General features: G+C 33.2%; 1 protein-coding gene across 1 annotated transcript in view; it reads left to right on the forward strand.

Moving 5' to 3' along the window:
* Positions 1 to 22,828, forward strand: part of DST (dystonin) — a 575,913-nt gene that overhangs the window by 411,709 nt on the left and 141,376 nt on the right. Inside the window, 9 exon segments of the mRNA XM_031964703.1 lie at positions 1,037 to 6,535; positions 7,028 to 7,177; positions 7,341 to 7,556; positions 7,710 to 7,856; positions 9,517 to 9,750; positions 10,764 to 10,916; positions 12,116 to 12,349; positions 13,079 to 13,345; positions 18,707 to 19,252. Coding sequence (XP_031820563.1) covers positions 1,037 to 6,535; positions 7,028 to 7,177; positions 7,341 to 7,556; positions 7,710 to 7,856; positions 9,517 to 9,750; positions 10,764 to 10,916; positions 12,116 to 12,349; positions 13,079 to 13,345; positions 18,707 to 19,252 — 7,446 coding nt within the window.

Consider the following 22,828-nt stretch of genomic DNA (forward strand, 5'->3'; position numbering starts at 1 on the left):
ATTCATTTCCTAACCCTATGTCTTTAAAAGCTATTCTTTTTAATATGAAATAAGGCTCTGTATTATTTTTTAAAAATGATACTGTGTAATGGCCCAAGGTAGTATGTAATATATAATTTCCAAAGCAGAAATTAATGACCATGGGGTCTGCAAACTTAAAAGATAAAATTTTAAAAACTTATTTCAATATATTCAATATATATTTTTTGAAATATTATGTATTTTACTTTAATTATTTAAGTATTTTCTGAGAGGGGTCCACAGTCTTTACCAGAAAGTCAAAAGGAGTTACAACTCTTGCTTTTAAGGAATTCTCTAAGAATACTTAGGTGTGTCTTTTTGGATTTGTTTTATTTTCAAAGTTTCCATGAAAGTATTACTTGAATATTTTTGGGCTGAATGCTGTAATAAGGATTAACTTTTCTTATATGGAAACTCAGGTTTAAATTTCACTTATTTAAATTTGAATCAATTCTTAAATATTTGTATTTGGAATTTAGTGTTGTATATTGGCATTTCCAAACCAACTAAACATTACATTCAAATTGAAAATTTTCAATCTTGTGGATGGTCTCCACAAAAATCAGTTGCAACTTGGGGGTCCCATGTGACTTTATACAAGTGTTGTATGCTGTAAACATGAATAACATGGTGTTCAGTCTCTTTTGTGTCCATATGATCTAACCTGACCAAGATGTAGAAAGCATGACTTGCCTTCTAAGTATAGGTTCTGTTTTCTTGCTGTCATCACCTACTCTACTGAGTCTTCACTAACCCTGTTTATGTACACAAAGATAAGTTTTCAATTTGCAGATGCATGTTGATTTCAAAGCTTTTATCACATCCTGTGCTGTTGAATAGATCACTGACATAGATCACTTGTGCATTTGAGCTGCCTAACATTCACAACATTGCTACAGCCTTGGTAAGTAGAGTATTTTATGTTAAAATGTATTATTAAAAACACAATCAACTTTCATAAAAATGACTCCCTGTGAAATCAACTGAAACTAGATATTTTGTATTTCCCTTTTAGCTGGATAAAGTCATTGCAGGTACCATTGACCAAACAACTGGAGAAGTCTTTTCAGTCTTCCATTCAATTTTAAAAGGCCTTATTGATTATGAAACTGGAATCAGGTTGCTGGAGATGCAGCTAATTTTCTCTGGTCTAATTTCACCAGAGCTAAAAAAATGTTTTGATCTTCAGGAAGCTAAAAATCATGGTCTCATTGATGGACAGATTCTGTTTCAACTTGAGGAACTAGGTAGAGCTAAGGAAATTATTTCATCATCATCATCTACAACAATTCCTGTTTTAGATGCTTTTGATAAAGGTATGATTTCAGAATCTGTGGCCATCAGGATTCTTGAGATACAGCTTTCCACAGGGTTTCTAATCATTCCATCCACAGGAGAGTACCTGACCTTACAGAAAGCTTTTCAAAGAAATTTGATTTCTTCAGCATTGTTTTCTAAACTTTTGGAAAATCAAAATCTGTGCAAAGACCTTATTGATCCAAATACTTCAGAGAAGGTCTCCCTAGTAGATATGGTTCAAAGAAGTATCCTACATGAAAATACTGGAATGCGACTTCTGCCTATAAAGCCACGAGAAGGAGGTAAAATAACACTAAAATGTGGAAGGAAGATCAGTATTTTAAGGGCAGCTCATGAAGGTCTCATAGATCGTGAAACTATGTTTAGACTGATAGGAGCACAGCTTCTTTCAGGAGGTCTGATTGATTCTGATTCTGGGCAAAGAATGACAATTGAAGAAGCTGTGCAGGAAGGGGCAATTGACTTGGGTACAGCTAACTGTATTCTCACCCATCAGGTACAAACAGGTGGGATCATAAGTTCAAATCCCCCCAAACGTTTAACAGTGGATGAAGCAGTCCAGTGCAATTTAATATCAGCTAGCAGTGCACTTTTGATACTAGAAGCACAAAGGGGTTTTGTTGGACTCATTTGGCCCCATTCTGGTGAAATATTTCCTGCATCTTCATTACACCAAAAGTTGATTACAAATGAATTGGCATACAAAATACTCAATGGTAGGCAAAAAATAGCTGCTATTTATATTCCCGAAACTTCCCAAGTCATTGGTTTGGATGCTGCTGCACAGGTAGGTGTCATAGATCATAATACAGCATCTATTTTAAAAAATATCATACTGCCTGATAAAATGCCTGATGCAGGAGACTTGAACACTTCTGCTGGACGATGGTTATCCTCTTGTGAATTTCAACCATCGACTATATTTCATGAATATACACAGCCAGAAGTTATTTCAGGTGGAGGAGAGTGTATGGAACCTCAGACCTTAGAACAATCAGAGAATTTATTCTTATCTTATTTGATGATAAATAGCTATATGGATGCAAACACAGGGGAAAGACTTTTGCTGTATGATGGAGACTTGGATGAAGCTATCAGTACATTATTAGAAAATGATAATACAGCATTTGGTGCAATGTCAGCAAAAAAAGAATTGATTGGCACAAATTTAAGAAAATTTGGAGATGTTTTATTTAATAAAAAGGATGAATGCTCATTAAGTAGTTTTGATGGGACTTGTTTCAAAGATCCTGAAAATGCAATAGATCTTCAGACTAAGGAAAGTGCAGTCAGTGAAGAATTTAATGAAAAGGAAGATCATTTTATCAATAATAAGTGTGATCAGCTGGAATGCCTGCCTCAAATCATGTTGGCTAGGGACTTGGCTGATGTTCACATTGTAAATGATAGGGTAGATTTAATGCGACTTGGAAAGATGAATAGTGCAATGCTTAGTGGTGATTATGAAAATGTATTTAAAAGTTGCAAAGATGGAAATCAGGTAGTAATTAGTGCCAATGTAGATAAATGCACTTATTCTGAAAATATTCAAAATGATTTCCCAAGTGATGCAAACAAAAATTTTATTGGAGTCTCCTCCAGAAAACTTTGTGTTCAGAATAAAACAGAAAACCAAGATAACAGGATTGAGGACTTCAATATCTCTGAAAATTCAAGTGAAATTGACTTATTCCATTCAGATCGAATGGGAGTCCATCTGGGAAGTAGTAATAATATGTTCACCCCAGATAGCTGCTTCCAGAAATCTCTTATTTCTTTGCCTTTCAGTGATCAAGCTATATCACTAGATCCAGAAATAGCAAAAAGATTTCAAGGTAGACTTCTGGACAGTAAAGATATTAGCATTAATTCACCAAGAAGATCATCTGAATCTAAGTCATTAAATGTAGATTTTAATGCTCCCCAACTGCAGTGTCAGAGAGATAGTTTTGACAGTTCAGACTATTCAGGAAATCAGACTGAAAATGACAAAAGGCAAGTTGTTATTTCTCACCCAGAATCCAAAATCAATCAGGATGACTCCAAGCTTGAAGAATATTCAGTTAACTCAGTTCTAAGCAATAATACTGAGAATACTGATACATCTGATATTTGTGGATTCCAACAACTTGAGGAAACTAATGGTGTTGAAGATTCTCAAGATTCTCAGTTAGAGGATAATGAAAGTGATACAGAGAGTGATGATGATTCTTATAGTACTCCACTGTTAGAAGACGATGACCATGACTCTCTGCTTCTTGAAGATGATGATTATGATTGTTTGGAACCTGAGGATTTTGATATGCTGCAACATGAAGCAGATGGCATCCTTCATCGTGGATGTGTTTGTGCAGACATTTCCATGGGGAACATAAGCCACATAGTTACCCAAGGGGAAAGATCAGATCTGATAAACGTGCAAAAGGAAGAACAGTCTCCTCAAGAATTTTTCAAGGTCTCCAAAGAGAATGAATTACATTCTGATGAAAGATTAAACATAGATTCTGTTGACATAGAAGTGACAAATGACAGGTTACTGGACACTATATCAGAAGAGGAAAGCACAAGTAATTTTGAAGATGATGTTCCTGGGACCATAACTTCAAAAAATACAGAAAGAAAGAACTTTCATGTTTCATTAGAAGCAGGTGAAACTGAATATTTGATAGGAAGAAGAGAACAAGAATTTGGGCAAGAAGTTGGATTTGATGTTGATCAAAATGTTCAATGCATGAAAAATGAGGACAGTTATAGAAATGGGAAATATCTACCTACTGTTAATAACCAGATTGAATGTGATAGGAAGAGCATGCTTGACATGTTTACATTTCAGGGTAAGGATGGAAATTTCAAGGATATACAAGTATCAGGTACTTCACATGAAAAGAAAGAAGATAGTGAGGAAATTGTTGGTATTAATATGACAAAGATAAAATCTACCAAAGAAACTCAAAAGTTTCTTAATTTAGAAACTTTCCAAGATGTTAATGTTCTACAGCCAGAATCAACTAGTGGAAATAATTTAGTTAATAAAGGAGTCACCCTTCCAGAATGTATGTCTGAGATTGTTAATCAAATCAGAGAAAGTCAACTTAATATTACTGAAAGGAACCCTGAGGAGTTTGCAGAAGAAAAACTTACATTACACTCCTTTACTCATGTTAAAGAATCAGAAAAAAGGGTTGCTACTGATAGTGTTTTATGTAATAATAATATCAATCCTATTTCCCAAATAGATACTAGGGATTCAGGGAACACAGAGACTAAGATATCACAACCAGGTTTGGATTCCCTTTTTGCAGGGAAAGATAGAAATCATACTGAGAGTTTGATATGTACAATTGAAAACACATGTTCTGATGCTGATATAATAGAAAAATCTTCACAAGTAAGCCATCCAAAGATGATGACAGACTCCATTGATCAAGATCATCAAAGAAAAGAAACAAATGGTCAAGTTGAAAAGAAATATGATGAGCATAAAATACTTATAAAAGAAGATATACCAATTCCCCATGAGATTAAACTGTTTGATAGAAGTGTAGGAGACTATGATAAAGATTTGAATCACTTTCCTAGAGAAAGTAATTGCCCATTTCCAAAAATCACAAGCAGTGAAGAATATAGTCAGACAGAGAAAGTGAAAGAAGCAAGTACAGATCTTGCAAAGGAATCAAAAGATTTGCAAGTCTTAATAGTTAAAAATCCTGTTCATTTGGAGAATCTTGGAGAAATATTTGACATATCTGCTTCCAAAATGGTCAGTGAAATTGATATCAAATCTGGAAGAAGTTCAACCAAAGAAACTGAAGGCCTTTCTGACAAGTTTCTCAGTGAGTCTGAGGAAGAAGTGGATTTGTTCTCTTACTTGAAAAAATGTGCAAAACACATAACAGTAAGTAAGAACTTGAACCCAGACAAAAATGAATCTTGTACTACTGGAGAAAATAAAATGATAGAGAATGATTTAAGGACAGAATCCTCTGCAAAATTAAATTCAGATGGCCACATCCCTATTTTAACATCTGACCTTTTAACTGATAAACAGTTACAATCAGGAATTGATGGTACCAGAGAAAAGAAGGAAGATGTATGTATAAATGAGACAGCCTTAAATCTTAATACTAAACAACCAGACTTAGGAAAAGAATCTGTGATTACTCAAACAACTTCAGAAGAGGAGACATTTACACTTTCAGATTTGCCTCTTAAAACCTTAGATTATGTAAATAAAAATGCTGATATGCAGACTGACCTCGAGACATCCCTGTGTAAAAAGGAAATAAACAACAAAACTATCGATATTTCTGGTATTGAAATCTCATCCTTGGAAGTGAATAAAAAAGAAGCAACTGGACAACAGCCACTGAAAGAATGGACTTTGTCTCCAGAATCACATGCAACAGAAACCCAAACTCCTGAATTATCTTATTTGATAGTTGACAACTTGAAGGATATTTTAAAAAGAAGATTGAAAGAAGGCTGTATATTCTTTGGGGAAGAAGGTGAATTTTCCTCCTATTCAGAAAGGAAAGTTTTAATGCAGAATTTACTTAAAATGGTTAGCCTGACACAATTGGTAAAAAAATCATCCAATAAGTTCAGTGACTCTAAAACAAGTGATTACAGTACAGTTTCACAGATGACTGATCCTCTAGAAGTAAAACCAGAGATCCATGATAATTCATCTCCACTTTGGCCTACAAATCTAGGTCCTGAGCTGCTTCTTGACATTTTGAAACAGAGCCAGGGTGGCCAAAAGATTTCAGGGGCATTTGAAATGAAGGGAATATCCCTGAATGAGAATGATTCAGAGAGAAATGATATTGCATCAAAAGTTCTCCCATTACAGCTTGAAAATATTTTCCACATCCTCCTTGCTGATGAACATTCCCCCAAATTAGAACTTGTTGCTGATTTGAACAGAAATCTGCCTACTAGTTTTCAGACTGAAGGTGAAAGGATATATGGTCCTGATGAAAGTCCTGAAATCAAAAAAAGCGAGTGCTCTTTTAATTCAGAAAACACACGAGAAACTGACAGAATAGCTTCAACATCAGTTGAATCAATGGGCCATAGTATAGGTTTCCAAAGTGAGCAGTCTCTTGGGACATTACACAACATTTCCCCAAATCATTTGGAGCACCCATTGGATTCAAAAGAAGAGGCTTCTGGAAACAGTCTCTTTCCAAAAGTAAGTAACATTTCATTGGTAATATTTTATTTAGAAGCCATATTGCACCTTGGTATGATTGAGATACTGCTATAGTGAAAAATACCTTGAACTTGGGGTTAACAAACTTGGGTTTGAATCTTATTTTTCTATATAACATCTGTGTAGTATTAGGTATGTCACAGCATTTTTCCAGGCCACAACTTACACATTAATAAAATGGTGATGGTTGGTGGAGATAGGGTGAAGAGAGTAGAAAATCTGATCTTTAAGGGATTGCTTCAAATCCTTTGTGTGATGTATGGAAGATTTATATATATATATATATATATATATATATATATATATATATATATATATACACACACACACACACACACATACATACATACATATATTATCTATCACATTTGTATGATTATAAAAATATAAGATTTCCACTTATAGTATAAATCAGATTGCTAGTATTTTTTCATTTGTGGAAATAGCTATTGATTTACAAATGTTTCCCAGTTTCCCAGTGTGTTACAGTTGTGTTTGCAGCACACTGAAAAGATGCACGGATATTTGACTATGCTTCAAGACATGAAACTTCCTTTGGACAACCAGCAGTCCCTTGATAACAATCTAGAAACTTTGAAAAATCAACTTCAACAATTAGAGGTAAGAATTGTGTGCTGACTATTCATGAAGGATAGTAAATGAAAGATAGCTTTTGAGAATTAGCATATTGTGTGGTTATTTTTTTATTTCAGACTAATAAATTCCCTGCATATGTATGTCATTATAAAATGTTAATGTGCTTTTTTCTATGTTTTCTTCATAGTCATTTGAATTGGGATTGGCTCCATTTTCTGCCCTTGTCAAAAAGGACATGAAGTTGGCTGAAGAATTCTTGAATTCTCATACCAGCAATATTCACAAAGAACAACTTGAGGACTTAATTATAAGCCATAAGAAATTGCAAAAAGAATTGTTGTCCCTGTATGATTTATCTTCAAAAAGAACTAAACAAATTAGATTAGCTATAGATTCTGAAATGGTAGGCATATACATTTTATATTATCAGTTGAATTCTCATACCTTTGAATTATACCTTATACCTGAATATACTGAATTTTTATACCTTTAAAAAGTTTTTTTGTTGAAATATTTGAAATTTTTGGTAATGAATAAAAAAACCATTATTTTCTAGTCCAAGCTAACAGCTTCTCATGAAGAATTTCTGCATAAACTTCAGAAGTTTTCAGATTGGATTACAGAGAGAAGGAAGACTGTGAATGATCTTGCAGCAGACACTGGTGATGGGAAAAATGTAAAGGAAACTCTGGAATTACTTAAGGCAAGTGTCATTTCATAAGTAAGATGAGATATAATTAAAAGTGACAAAATTTAATAGGATAATTAGGGGATTGATAATGGGCCTGTAATTTCCTTGGTATAGGGAATGTCTATATATAGAAATGCCATCTACTAATGCAGTTCAACCCTTCCCCTGCAACTTATAGACTTTGGGAATTGACTGTTACCATGGGAAGTTAAATAATTCACTGAGGTAAGACTTGTCTTCCTGGATCTAGGTCCAAAGAGTCAGCAGTAGAGCCTGGAGAGTTATGAACTTAAGGCTTATCTGAACACTTCTCTTAAAAAAGAAGTTCTGGACAGAATTTTAATTATAGAAAGAGGCCATAGATGATGAACTTGCAGGGTGAAAAGGATATACATGTTTTTTTTCAGTTACATATAAGTTTCTGACCTCAAGGTCAGAACAACTTCATTTTTGCTATCACATTCCTAGCACAGACAAATAATTCTTGAAAGAGTGAGACAAGCTAAAAAACTGACCATAGCTGGTACTACAAAGGAAAATCAGTGTTACTTTATAACCAACAGATCCTCTGATTCTCTTACCAAGTTCTATTATATTTTCTTTCATATATTCTCTTACCAGTTTTTTTGAATTTATTGTTCAGTAGACTAAAGCTTCATTACCTATCTTTTGGCATATGATCTTTTGAACCAATAATGATCCATGAACAAACACTTTATTTTATACATTCAGAGGACATACATTTCAGGGATTCTGTACCATGTCCTTTGTTGAAAGGAAACACTGGGTCTTGGGATAAAGCTTTCGCTTGACTAACTTACTTTGAATAGGCTATTTAACGTCTTCATAATTGTTTCCTAAGAAGTCCATTGTTGCTAATCATTTCCATTGTGTCCAACTCTTTGTGACCTTATAAGGAATTTTTTTGGTGGTTTACTATTTCCTTCTCCAGCTCATTTTATCGATGGGGAAACAGAGGCAAATGATAAGTGTATGAGGACAGGACCAATGCTTAAATTCTATCCATCACATCATCTAGCTGCTTTCCTAAGCAGTTGGCTCAGCTAATTATCTGAATGGCTGATGTGGTACCAACCAGACATGTTTTAGAAGATCTGAAGACTAGAAAGACTTAGTTCAAAGTCTGTATGAATGATTTCAGATGTGAACAAGTCATTTAAACTCTCTGTTTTCATTGTCTCATCTCTGATAAAAGGACAGTAACACTTTTATAATCCTACCCTGTGTTGCTGTTATATTATACAAATTATTCCTGCAAAGTACTTTCAAATCTCAAAACACTATGTATATGTTAATGTTAGCAAAAAGAATAGTTGCTTAATATGTGTGGGCCCTTTTTATATATTTTAAATATCTAGAAATAAGGCCTTTATCTTTTGTATTTATAACTAAAATTTAGTAAATAAATAAAGAACAAGCAAGTTTCTAGGAAGGGAAACATTTTCCTAAGTCTCTTTATTTTCAACATGTATATCATTGTAGAGCTTAGGTGAAATATTCCACTTAGTGAAAGGACTGGCAGTTAAACATCCTTAACTACTCTGGAACTAATATCATAAGGAAGGGAATATTTAATAAAGCATGATATTATTAAAATGTACTTTATCCAAACATACATTCTTGGTGGTAATTTTTCTTAATTTCTTCACAGACTATATTAAAAGAACTTGGTCATAGCAAAATTCAGCTGGAGACTACAGCCTTTGATGTCCAGTTCTTCATTTCTGAATATGCCCAAGATCTTTCTCCTAACCAAAGCAAGCAGCTGTTGAGGCTTTTAAATACAACTCAAAAGTGTTTTCATGATGTACAGGAATCAATAACTGCCCAAATGGAAATTTTAGAGACTCATTTGCATATAGAACAAGATCGCAATGATCAGAAGGTTTGCCTTTCTATGTGGAGTTTGTCTTTTCTATTTCAAGATCCTTAGCATGACATTTTAATGTGGATATCCTTGAATTATTTAATATTAGGAAAGAAGTGCTATGAAGCTACTGATCCATTATTTATAAATGAATGTTTATTGTAGGTAATTGGAAATGTGATGCTTGCCATCGTGACAATATAAATACATTTGTGATTGATTTATATGCCAATAACTTTCCATGATTCCCAGAAATTGCCTTCTCTAATTAAGATGGTTCATTTTGGAAAGAGTGACAATTCTTTATGTATATACTTATAAATATGAAGTCATATGTCTACCACATCACTGGGCAACATTTCCTTAAGAAAATTGGAGAATACTTTTTCCTGGATTTAAAAAAAATTGAACACATTTGGTATATATAGTGGGAAAGGAATAGAACCCTATATTTATCGATTAAATATTGTGCTACATAAGGTGGCCCCCAATGTATACTAGAGTACCACAATGAATTATGTTATAGAAAAAGGAAACGGGAACAAATAAGAACTTTAAACTAGGAAATTAGAAAGTGAAGAAGTAAAAATGTTGCATTTGGTGTCCCTTTCCTTCTTGCTTAAAACATACATTTTCTCTACCAAATATGCTAACAACCAAATCACAACTAACTTCTGTTTTGATGTCCTTTTGCAGAATTAATAGTGTGTATCGCAGGTTTCAAGAGCTTAAGAAAATTGGATTTTTCCTCCTGTTGGTCAGAAGTTCCATCTCTCATACATATGCATGGCCAGTATTCTGTTGGGCAGTTCCATCCAAACATGATTCCTTTACTTACAGCATATGTGAGATGTATCCATAACTTCTATATTCATCTTGCTCCAACTGTATTCCACTGCTATCATGTTTACAGCATACTTTAAAAAGCTTCTCTGTAGGAACTTTATAAGACTGTGTTTTATGAAGGAGGTTGTTTGTCTTATCTTTTTGCCACTATAAATTTAACAAGTTTTGGTTCTGCTCTGATGTAGATTGTAGCAGAACGGCAGCAGGAGTATAAGGAAAAGCTTCAGGGAATATGTGATCTCCTCACCCAGACAGAAAACCGGTTGATTGGTCACCAAGAAGCCATTGTGATTGGAGATAGCAAGGATGAATTAAAGCTCTACCAAACTAAACAAGAGGTAGAATCTTGCTTTATTTTTTCAGCTGTAGGGCCCTCATTGACATGATTAGTTTTGTCCCATTAATTGCAAAGCAGAAATGTGGGACTCATGAATTTGTTAGTGCTGCTAAACAGCTGTTTTGGTTTTAAATGTTGGGATGAGGGTAAAAGAAAACTGGATGAGACATGGAACAATCTGAGTGGTTAGAGTTGTTTTAAGGCATTGTTTTTCATCTTATATAGGATCTATGAACTTTTAATTTGGGATTGGGCATGTGATGTGGGTTTCTTGAGTGGTCAGCACAAGAGCTGATATAGAAAGTACCTATTCCATGAAATAAAATTTTAGTTCAGTTGGAATCCAAATTAATAACTGATAGTGGTTTAAGGATTTTTTTTTTTTGACACATATAAGTTTCTCATCTTATCACCCCTTTTACTGACCAATCAGTTCTTCCATATATTTTATCTTAATTTCATTCTCTTTCATTTAAATCAAGTTTAAATGGCCTTTGTGGGGGCAATGCAGGAAAAAACAGAATTCTAATATAAATTAATATACTGACTTTTGGTAAGAACTATATATATACTTAACAACCTTAGGTAAGAGCTTGAAAAATAACTCAATTGAGAACCAAATATTATCTTTCTTTAAATATATATGTGTGTGTGTGTGTGTGTGTGTAGGTGCACACACCTCTACACACACACACACACACACACATATATATTGCTGAGACAATTGGGGTTAAGTGACTTGCCCAGGATCACACAGCTAGGAAGTGTTTAAATGTCTGAGATTTTACTGTTTACTGAAGTCTCCTGTTTGCTGGCCAAAACTACTTGGTTCTTTTTTGTTGAACATGTATCTGTTCTTTATGTTCTGAGATTCCACCCACTCTATGAAACTTTTTTCATCTTTTTTTAGACAATGATTCTCTTTTCACTCCACTCCCAACTTCAGCATTTTGTTTTGTAATTCTCTTATGCACTTACAATGTAATGTATATTATGATTATACACATTTATGTTGTCATATCTCCTTGCTAGATTGTGAGCTCTGGAAAGACAGGCATTGTATTCTATTTAAATATTTCATTTTCCCAGCTCCTATCACAGGGCTGATGTGCAACAGTTGGTTAATATGCATTTGTTGTATAGGCATTGATTTAATCCTTTTACCTTTTTTTCTATTCATCCTATTATTTTCATAACAAGGAGTTACAAAAGGAGATGCAGAAAAGTGCACAGGCATTGACAGAGAAAGTGAACAACACTGAGAAGTTCCTGATGGAAAATGGAGAAAAACTATCACAAGAAGACAAAGCACTAATTGAACAGAAACTCAGGGAAGCTAAGATGAAGTGTGAGCAACTAAATCAGAAGGCTGAACAGTCAAAAAAGGAACTAGATAAGGCAGTAACTACAGCAATTAAGCAGGAAACTGAAAAGGTATGCAAATACACGTATTATTTATTATTGATTAGAAAGTACAACACTAAAAGAAGTGTCTTCTCACTGATTTTGTGGAAAGGTGTTTATTTAGAGGTCAGAGGAAAAGGTAGGAATTCTCGATTTTAGGAAAGACGAGATAAAAAGTCTGATGAGGTCAGGACCTCCCTACTAATTTTCTTCCATTTATTTTGTGAAATGAATGTAGTGTGAATGAAGTGAGATGTCACATTTTGGCATATTTTTACCTTTTAGGAAAAACATTATTGTAAATGGCTAAGATTTTATGATACATTTTTAAAGTTTTTATTTTATATTTTTGTTTTTAGTTCCAAATGCTCTCCTTCCCTCTAACTCCTCCCTCACCAATTGAGAAGACAAGAAACACAATACCCAATATATAATGTGAGATCATGTAAAACTTATTTCCAAAAGTTACAAGCTATCTGGAGATGGATAGGATTTTACATCATGAGTCCTTTGGACTCATTTGGAATCATGAGTCATTTGGATTCTATTTGTTGATAAGATATATTATTTGAACAAATATCAAAATAACTAGCTTCTAAAAATAAGACCATAGTTGCAATATATACTCTTTAGTCATTAGGTGTAGGGGTTTAAATATTATGTTTTCAACTTTAAAATTTACTTTAAACTTTAAATATTGAATGACTCAGAGTGATGATTTGAAACATACAATTCTATCTCCTAATTTTCTTTGCTCAGGTTGCAGCAGTGGCACAGCTGGAAGAGAGCAAAAACAAAATAGAAGATCTTTTGGATTGGTTATCAAATGTAGATAAGGAAGGAGAAAGGGCAGGAAAGAAATCTCACCAGGAGATTGAACAAAATGGAACTCATTTTCAAGAAGGTGACCTCAATTCTATGATTGGAGAGGAGGATGAAGTAAATGGTAATGTGATGGAAATGGATGTTGATGGACAAGTAAGAACCACAGAGAAAAATCTGAACCAACAATACCAGAAAGTAAAGGTATATATATATATATATATATATATACACATGTGAATATTGATAGTCAAATGTATATCTTAATTGAAATCAATAGTATCAAGCTTATTACAGTATGTGCCATTTGTACAGAAACCATAGACTTAATGTTTCTTTTTTATATTAAATTATACACACACACACATACATATATTTTATATTTTACATTTTATATATAATATATAAAATTTGTGTTTGTATGTATGTATGTACAATTGCAGCAAGCTGTAATGCCTGAGTTCAAATCCAGACTCAGACATTTACCAATTGTATAATTCTGGGGAAATTATAACCCTGTTTGCCTTAGTTTTCTTATCTGTAAAATGAGCTGGTTAAGGAAATGGCAAACCACTCCAGTATCTCTGCCAAGAAAACCCCAAAATGAAGTCATGTGTATACACATATACAGTAGCCTGATACATTTATATAGCCTGATTACATCTTTCCCCTAAATCAGTGGCTTCCTATTGTTTTTGAAATTAAATATAAGCTCCTCTGTATGATTAGAAAAGATCTTCAAAACTTTGCCCCAGCCTATCTTTCTAGCCTTCCTCATCTGTGATCCAAGTGTGATGGACTTTTTTTCTTTTTTCTTTTTTTTTTTTTTTGCTACTTCTTACACGTGATATTCCTGCTTTAGTCTCCATTCTTTTATACGGGTTGTCCTCCAGCAGAGGGAAGAGAATTTACATTGTCTTCACCTTAATCTCTCAGATTTCCTGCTTTCCTTACTATGTCTATATCTATATACATACGTACATATACACATACACATATGTACATGCAAACAATATATGTACACATACATAACAATACACAGAAATAAAAACATACATATATATACACACACATATATAAATTTAAATTTACAGTGGGGTGATTGCATTTACATAATGGACTCTCATATGAGGAAATTCTCTTACCTAATATAGATTGGCACCTTTTCTGCAATCTATAGTTTTAGAGAGTTGCATAGAGTAGTAGTCTCAAATAGGGCCTCCATAGGCCACATATTGCCTTAGAAAACCACACATTAACCACAAATTATCTGTTGTTATTTTATTAAAAACATTTCCCAATTAAATTTTAATCCAATTCCTGCCATATTTAGGAATTTTTGAGGGCTGAGGGCCATGAATTTGACAGCTCTGACTTAGAGCCATGACAAGTTAAGTTCCTTGAGAATGATCACAGTCTATATCAAGATTGGGACTCTAAAATTTCTCCTGGTTTTGAGGCTACCTCTCTATCCATTACATCATAGTATCTCTTTGTGATGTTGCTGTATATAAATACTTGAATGGATTTCGTTGAATGGATTCATTCATTCATTGGTTCTTTCTTCATTAGTGCAGTTTGCCATTCACTCTTGCACTCCTATGCATTTATTGTCCATGTCATCTCATAAATTATTTAGATATCCATTTTCCCAAACAAGAAATAATATGGAAAATATGATAACTTTCAGAATTTGAAGGCATTTTTATAAGAATGATCTAAAAGAAGGGGACTAAAGCTAAAGATCAAAGACTAACCTTCCAATATTAGGTGTGCCATTTAATTATTTACATGACTCTGGTCAAGTCATTGAATCTCTATTTTAGTTTCCTTGTGTACAAAATGAAGATATTGATATTTCAACCACACAGTTCAAAGTATTCTTAAGATAAAAATAAGGTAATACATGTAAGGTAATATCAGATTAAAAAATTAAAGAGCAAGTTATGAATATATTTTATTATTCTTTCTGTGAAAAATATTAAAGTACAATGTAAGAAATCTAATTTAAGGCCACATGATCTTGGCAAGTCATTTCACCCTTCTTGGACCTCAGTTTCCTTATCTGAAAAATAAGGAGATTGGACTTGATGATTTCCTAGAATCCCTTCTGGTTCTATATCTATAATCCTGAGGTTCCATGATGGCTTTTAAAACTATCTGTGATTTTCTGTGATTGAATCAATGAAGAAACAGTACTAGGTCTGGAGTCAGTGGACCTGAGTCCAAATCATCACTGTACTACTTACTGTCTCTATGACACTGGACAAACATCCCTAAGTTTGCTCATCTGTAAAATGAACTGGTCAGATTACATGGTTTCTTTCTGTTCTAGATCTATGATCCTATGACTTTACCTCATGGTTCTTTAGGATCATAGATTGACAACTAAAAGCACCATTCAGGTCATCTAGCCTAGTTTCCTCTCATAGAAATGAGAATGTTGAGATCTAAAGATGGTAATTGTCTTGTTCATGATCAAACAGCTAAGAAGTTGAAGAGCCAGGATACAGATGCAGAGAACCAGAATCAAACTCATTTTCTTTCCCTCCAAAAACGTTCTTCCAAATTTATTTACTCTGAAATGATCATCCTTTTAGTTATTCGGATTCATAACCTCAGCATTTTCCTTGACTTATCACTGTTTCTTACTTCACCATTATCCAATGACTTTTTCTAACTTCACAGCATCACTTATTTGAATCCTTTCTACTTAAATAGCTCCTACCCAAGTTTAGACCTGAATCATGTTTATCTGGATTATTAAAATAGCTTTCTAATTGATCTCCCTTCCTCAACTCTCTCCATATTTCCATGTCTTCCCCATAGTTGCTATAATTATTTTCGTAAAGTACAGCCTCATTACATCTTTCCCCTAAATCAGTGGCTTCCTATTGTTTTTGAAATTAAATATAAGCTACTCTGTATGATTAGAAAAGATCTTCAAAACTTTGCCCCAGTCTATCTTTCTAGCCTTCCTCATCTGTGATCCAAGTGTGATGGACTTTTTTTTTTTTTTTGCTACTTCTTACGTGTGATATTCCTGCTTCAGTCTCCATTCTTTTATACGGGTTGTCCTCCAGCAGAGGGAAGAGAATTTACATTGTCTTCACCTTAATCTCTCAGATTTCCTGCTTTCCTTACTATGTTCAGGTGCTGCCTTCTACATGAATCTTTCTCTGATTTCTCCCCTCTCCCTTCCCAACCATGGTCTCTGTTTTGCCTTGCATCACTGCTTTTGATTAATAGGCAGTTCTGTTCAGTTCTTGCATACGAACCTTTTTTTTTTTTTTTTGCTACCAAACAATGAAATGTTCCACTAGAGCAGACACTGAGACTCAAACCAAACCAAAACTCTTCTCAACAAAAACCTTCTACCCCAAACTTTCTTACTTGATAACAGTTATATGTTATGCAGAACTTCCAGCAGTAATCTCTCAGATGAGTAGTATCTCTCAAATGTAGCTTCTCAGTATTTTTCTTCTATTGAGGTTCTTGTAGATGCTTCTTTTGCTTTCTTCTCTCCATTTTCTCTCAGTCTATCTTGCCACTCTCCTTAAAGTTCCTGTTTGACATATCTCATCATAATTCTGTAGTTTCTATTGTCGTCCCCTCAGACCTCAGCAGGCATTGGCTCAGCATAGTCTCAGGTTGTTCCTCTGGTAAAATTAATCCTTGAGAGCAGGGACTGGGATGTGTGCATGTGTGTGTGTGTACACATTTGTGCCTGCATGCATGTGTATGTGTATAAATACATATGTATCACAATTGGTGATGGAGATTCATATTCATTATGTCTACTGCCAACACAGTGCCAAAGAAAGGACCTGGTCTTCTCTTATTCCTTTGTACTAGTTCTGCTAAGCTCCATAATCATAGAAAAATGTCCATCCATTAAGCTCAATTCACTAATCTTCCAATTCTCCCTTAAAGCCCATGGGCAACTTTGCAGTTTCATTCCTCCCAGTTTTTCATACCTTGTTATAGACATAGGTCAGAGAAGACAAATGTAATTCTACCTATCTTTCTGCTACATCCATGATAGGGGAAATGACAAGGACATTAAATAGATCCTAATTTCTTAACCTATGAGTTGTAACCCCATATGGGGTCTTGTAACTGAATGTGGGTGTCATGAAGTTATCATTTATTATGTATGATTTGTATTTCTATTTTATTTTCCCATATGACTGGGGTCATAAGAAAATTTCTTAGGTGAAACAGGGTCATAAGTGGAAAAATTTTAAGAAGTTCTGACTTAGAGAACTCTTACCTCGATGGAGAGGAGTAAAATTTTATGCTCTCACTATATATTAGTTTTATAATAGTATTAAAAATTGATCTGGAAATGATATTCTTACAACAAAAAGAATTGCTAAAAAGTTTTGTACAAATATGTTTTTATTCTTTTTTTGAAAAAAAAATTTTTTGTCTCTTTGGGATACAAACAAATACAATTATCACATACACTATATGTAAATCACATATAAAATATATATATGTAATATGTATATTACATATACAGATCTCTTGCTGGATCAGTGGTTGTGCTTTTTGATAGCCTTTTTAGCATAATTTTAAATTGCTCTCCAGAGTAGTTGGATCAGTTCATAACTCCACCAACAGTGCTTTTATGTCCTCCTTTTTCCACTTCCCTTCAACATTTAGCATTTTCCTTTTTTTTTTTTTTTTTTTTTTTGGCCATATTAGCCAATTTGATAGGTGTGAGTTGGTACCCAGAGTGTTTCAATTTACATTTCTCTAATCATTAATGATTTAGAACATCTTTTGATTTGTCTGAAAAGTGTCTATTCTTAACCCAAGACTACTTATCAATTTCAGAATGACTTGTATTCTTATAAATTTGACTCAATTCTCTATATAGTTGAGAAATGAGGCTTTTATCAGAGGTACTTGCTGTTTAGTTTTCACTATTTTCTACTTTCCTTCTAATTTTGATTGCATTGGTTTTATTTGTGCAAAAACTTTAAAAATTTTATATAATTAAGGTTATACATTTTATATTTCATAATATTCTCTATATCTTGTTTATTCCTAAATTATTCATATTTTCATAGATCTGACAGGCAAATTGTTCTGTGTTCTCGTAATTTGTTTATGATTTTGACCATTATGTCTAAATCATGTAACCATATTATGGTGTAAGATGTAGGTCTATATTTAATTTCTGCTGTACTCTTTGAGTTTTTGTCCCAGAATCTTACGTCTTTGGTTTTATCAACCACTAAATGGCTATGGTCTACTGTTCCCATTTTAAAGGTGAAGGAATTGATGCTGAGAAGTTAAATGATTTATAAAGGGTTAAATGGCAAGTTGTGTGAGGGAACATCTGAATTTGAGTCTTCCTGTCTTTAAATCTGTAGTACTCTTTCCATTTTAATGGAATATTTAGCTACCTCTAAATATTTGGAGAATTTGAAAATGGTAATTATTTTGGGTACAAATCTGTGAAATTGATATGACTGAAGACTTTGAATAAAGGTACAAATTCACCTTCAGGATGCTGGTTTTGAAGCAAACTTATATTTTCATGTTTTCTTCTAGGCACAGCATGAGAAGATTGTTGCTCAGCACCAGGCAGTTATTATAGCTACTCAGTCGGCAAAAGCTTTACTTGAGAAACAGGGTCATTACCTGTCTTCAGAAGAAAAAGAGAAACTAGAGAGGAACTTGAAAGAATTAAAGACTCAATATGAGACAGCCCTGGCAGAGTCAGAGAAGAAAGTAAAATTGACCAACTCTCTGCAAGAAGAATTAGAAAAGTTTGACACAGACTACAGTGAGTTTGACAGTTGGTTACAACAGTCAGAGCAAGAACTTGAGAACTTAGAAGCTGGTGCTGATGACTTCAGTGGAATAATAACCAAGCTAAAAAGACAGAAGAGTTTTTCAGAAGATGTCATTTCTCACAAAGGCGACTTAAGGTACATTACAATTTCTGGACACCGGGTCTTAGAGGCTGCCAAGTCTTGCAGTAAAAGAGATGGTGGCAAAGGTGACAAAGATAATTTTGACACTTCTGCAACGTATAAGGAAGTACAAGGGAAATTGGATCTTGCCAGTGAGCGTTTTAAATCTCTCTATGCTAAGGTAATTTTCTCTCTTAATTCTGGGAGATAGATTTCAGTGGGAGGGAAATATATTTTATCTAATTTATTATATTTTCTCTCTTAATTCTGGGAGATAGTTTTTGGGGGTAGGGAACTATAATACATTTATTTATTATATAATTAAAGCATATTTGGCTTTCATTACAAGAGTTAAAGAAGCACCAAATGTAAAGTGGAAAAAAAAAAGATAGTTTTTTTTACTTTAGACTTTGTTTCATCTTTCCTTTCTATGATTTACATATGAAACTCATGAAGAAAATGATGTTTATAAATAAATTTTAATCAATATTTTTGTTTTTAAATCATCTACATTTCTTAACATATCTACCCCACAATTATTTATCCTCATAGCAGTTAAAAAAAAGAGGAAAAAAAACGTTCAGCAAAAGTAACCAATATAAAAAATTTTGTCTGACATCACATTTAGTGTTTCACACATGTATTTCTTTATTAAAGGATGTGTGTAGGGGTAAAAACATATTATATCTCTTCTTTGGCACCAAATTTGGCTATTATAATTTCACAGCTTTCAATTTAAATTATTTTGGTAGTCTTTACTTATATTGTTTTAGAAATTTTCTTGGTTCTACTTACTTTGCATAAGTTCATAAATGTCTTCCCATACGTCTCTATGTTTATTTTTCACATGTTTTTAAAATACATTAATATTTTATCAATTCATATATCATTACTTGTTAAGCACTCTTCAGATAATAGACATCAACTTGTGTTTCTAGTTCTTTGCTGTTACAAAAAATTGCTATTTTAAATATTTTAATGCATATTGTGCCTTTTTGTCATTGACCTTCTTACAGTTATGCATAGTAATAGAATGTCTGAGTCAGAGAATATGAACTTTTTAATTACTCATTTTGCATGATTCCAAATTTCTTTCCAAAATTGTTGAGTCAAAAGGTATATTTTTATATTTCTATTTCCACAGTTCCTCCTATGCTGACTGTTTTTCTATTTGACCATTTTCTGGGTGTTTATGAAACCTTAGAATTGTTTTGATTGGTAGAAAACTAGAACTTAAAAAAAAAACAAAAAAAACCAATATGATTTCCAAGGTGTGACAAAGCAGTCAAGCTTTGCTTTAGTACTAATCTTTACCTGGGTTAGTACTTGGCCACTAGGGGGAGACTATGCATCAGTTGTAAGCAGAAAGAACATTTCCCCTCTCCCCCCATTTTACCCCATCTCTGATACCTCTTTAATCTGTGAAAGTGATTGTGAATTATCTCTCCAAACAGTTTCTCTTGTAAATATGTTCACTCAGTGTAAATGTTTTAGCACCTAATGAATTGGGGACTATTTTAGTCTTTATTATCTTTTTTGACAGGGAGAGAGATCTCATTTTTCAAACAACTCAGGAAATGTTTTAAGTTGCTTTAGAATTCTTACCCAGGCCAGACTAATTTAGCCAAGCCAAATAAAAACTAGTCCCCTCTTCTCTTTTTGCTTGACTTCTAGGGTCTTTGCTTTTCCTATGAGCATTCCCCTGTAGAACAATAACAATAGTAATAATAGGATTGTAGGTTTTTGTCATTTTAATAATAAAAAAGCCTGAGTGGGTGGAGGTAGGCCTAGAAAAAAAACAAAATAGTTACTGTATTTCTATTCAGAACAGCAAAAATATGCCTCCTACAAAGTTTCTTTTCTAGCTTAAAACCATAAAATCAGGAATTTTAGAGGTGGGAGTCAAACCCTCTCATCTTATAGATGAAGAAAATGAGTTGAAAGATGTTTTTAGAGCTTGTAAAAATAGGTCAGTTATTTAGCTAATACTAAATTGTTAATGAGGGATATTTTATAGTGTGTCTTTAGTAAAATGATATATTGTTTCACATCAAGTAATTTTTAAAAAATACAATAAATGCTGTTCATCTTCTATCAGTTGCATTATTATGACATGTTGAGGAATGTACAAATGCTAAGCAATTTCTATTTCACCTTTTCTAATTCTATATATGACTCTTGTCTGTTTTTAAATGGAATTGTTCTATTATTAGTGCAGGGTATCTTCGTGATGAATTTTCTATACTAAACAGATTATCACCTTCTCTTCATTTCTTAGGGAATAACCCAATATGTAACCTTTTAAAATTTCCCCCCCCAGAAAATAGAGTAGTCATTCATCTAAGCTTCCCCCCTAAGAAATATAAAGATGTCTTTTATCCAATTAGTATGCTGAACCAGTAGTGCATAAAGACTTAGATTAGAGTTAGAATGGCCTTTGAATGCTTATATTCGAACATCAATTTTACATATATATATATATACACACACACATATATATATATACACATATATATACATGCATATGTATATGTGTGTATAATATATGTATATATATATAGGTACATATACTTTCTATCTTTTAATGGAATTTCCTAAATAGGGGAAAGAAATAAGGGAATATTATAAATTATCCAATTTAAATTCTATTTTCCCTCAAATGCCATGTTAGAATATTCTCTAGTTTCTCTCTTTATCCTTTAATATTTTCCCCAGTTGCATTCAAAACAATTCCTTCTGGGCTTCTTTTGTGACAGATTATTGTTCCCTTCTCTTTGATGTCCCTCTGCTGCTAACCAAAACTGGAGTAGTTTCTCATATCTTCTCATGATTCTTTGTGGCATTTTCTGGTATTTTCTCCTCAAAATATCCATTAATAAGAATATTCTGTTGACCAATTAGACATCTGCTCTCCCTAGATGCTCTAGGCAGTGGTCCTCAAAGTGTAGTCCAAAGAATTGTTGGGGTCTCTGAAACCCTTTCCGAAGGTCTACAAATTCAAAATTTTTTTTTTATTTCTAATATAGTAAATAGCTATAAACATAACCCATGTGAACAAAAACTCTTTGAACAAATCCTCAGTAGTTTTTTTTTTTTTTTTTTAAACAACATGAAGATACTGAGAACAAAAGTTTGAGAACCACTGCTAGGGTAACCCTAAGGAATTCCTCTTGTGATTTGGCTATTATTATTCCTGTTCTCAGAAGGGCTAATGGTTCTGCTAGCAAAACAATAGACTCAAAATTTACCCTTAGTACAACAGGACTACAGAACTACAGAACAGGACTACAGAAGGACTAGTCACTTCTGAGGAAAAAACATGCTTCCTAACCTTGAAGTTCTTTCCCCCAAGATCCAGAAACATGGAAGTTTCTTTAAAAAAAAAAAAAACTTATTTAATATTTTCCCCAGTTGCATTCAAAACAGTTTTTTAATATTTGTATTTGAGATTTTTTCAAAGTTCTCTCTCTTATTCCCACCCACAATTAAGAAACTACATGTGAAGTTATACAAAACATTTTCATAAAAATCAAGTTATGAAACAAAACAAAGATATCCCATCCTAATGAAAATAAAAATTCTCAAGAAAAATTGTTAAAAATTAAAGAGAGTTGAGAGAGAGAGAATGCTTTGATCTATATTCAGAGACAATCAGTTCTTTCTCTAGTTATAGGTAGGATTTTGCATGATAAGATCTTCAGAGTAGTTGTAGATGATTGTACTACTCAGAATAACAAAGTCATTTATAGCTGGTCAT

This window comes from Sarcophilus harrisii, chromosome 4 (genome assembly GCF_902635505.1).
Source record: "Sarcophilus harrisii chromosome 4, mSarHar1.11, whole genome shotgun sequence".
In the NCBI taxonomy this organism is placed as follows: Eukaryota; Metazoa; Chordata; class Mammalia; order Dasyuromorphia; family Dasyuridae; genus Sarcophilus; species Sarcophilus harrisii.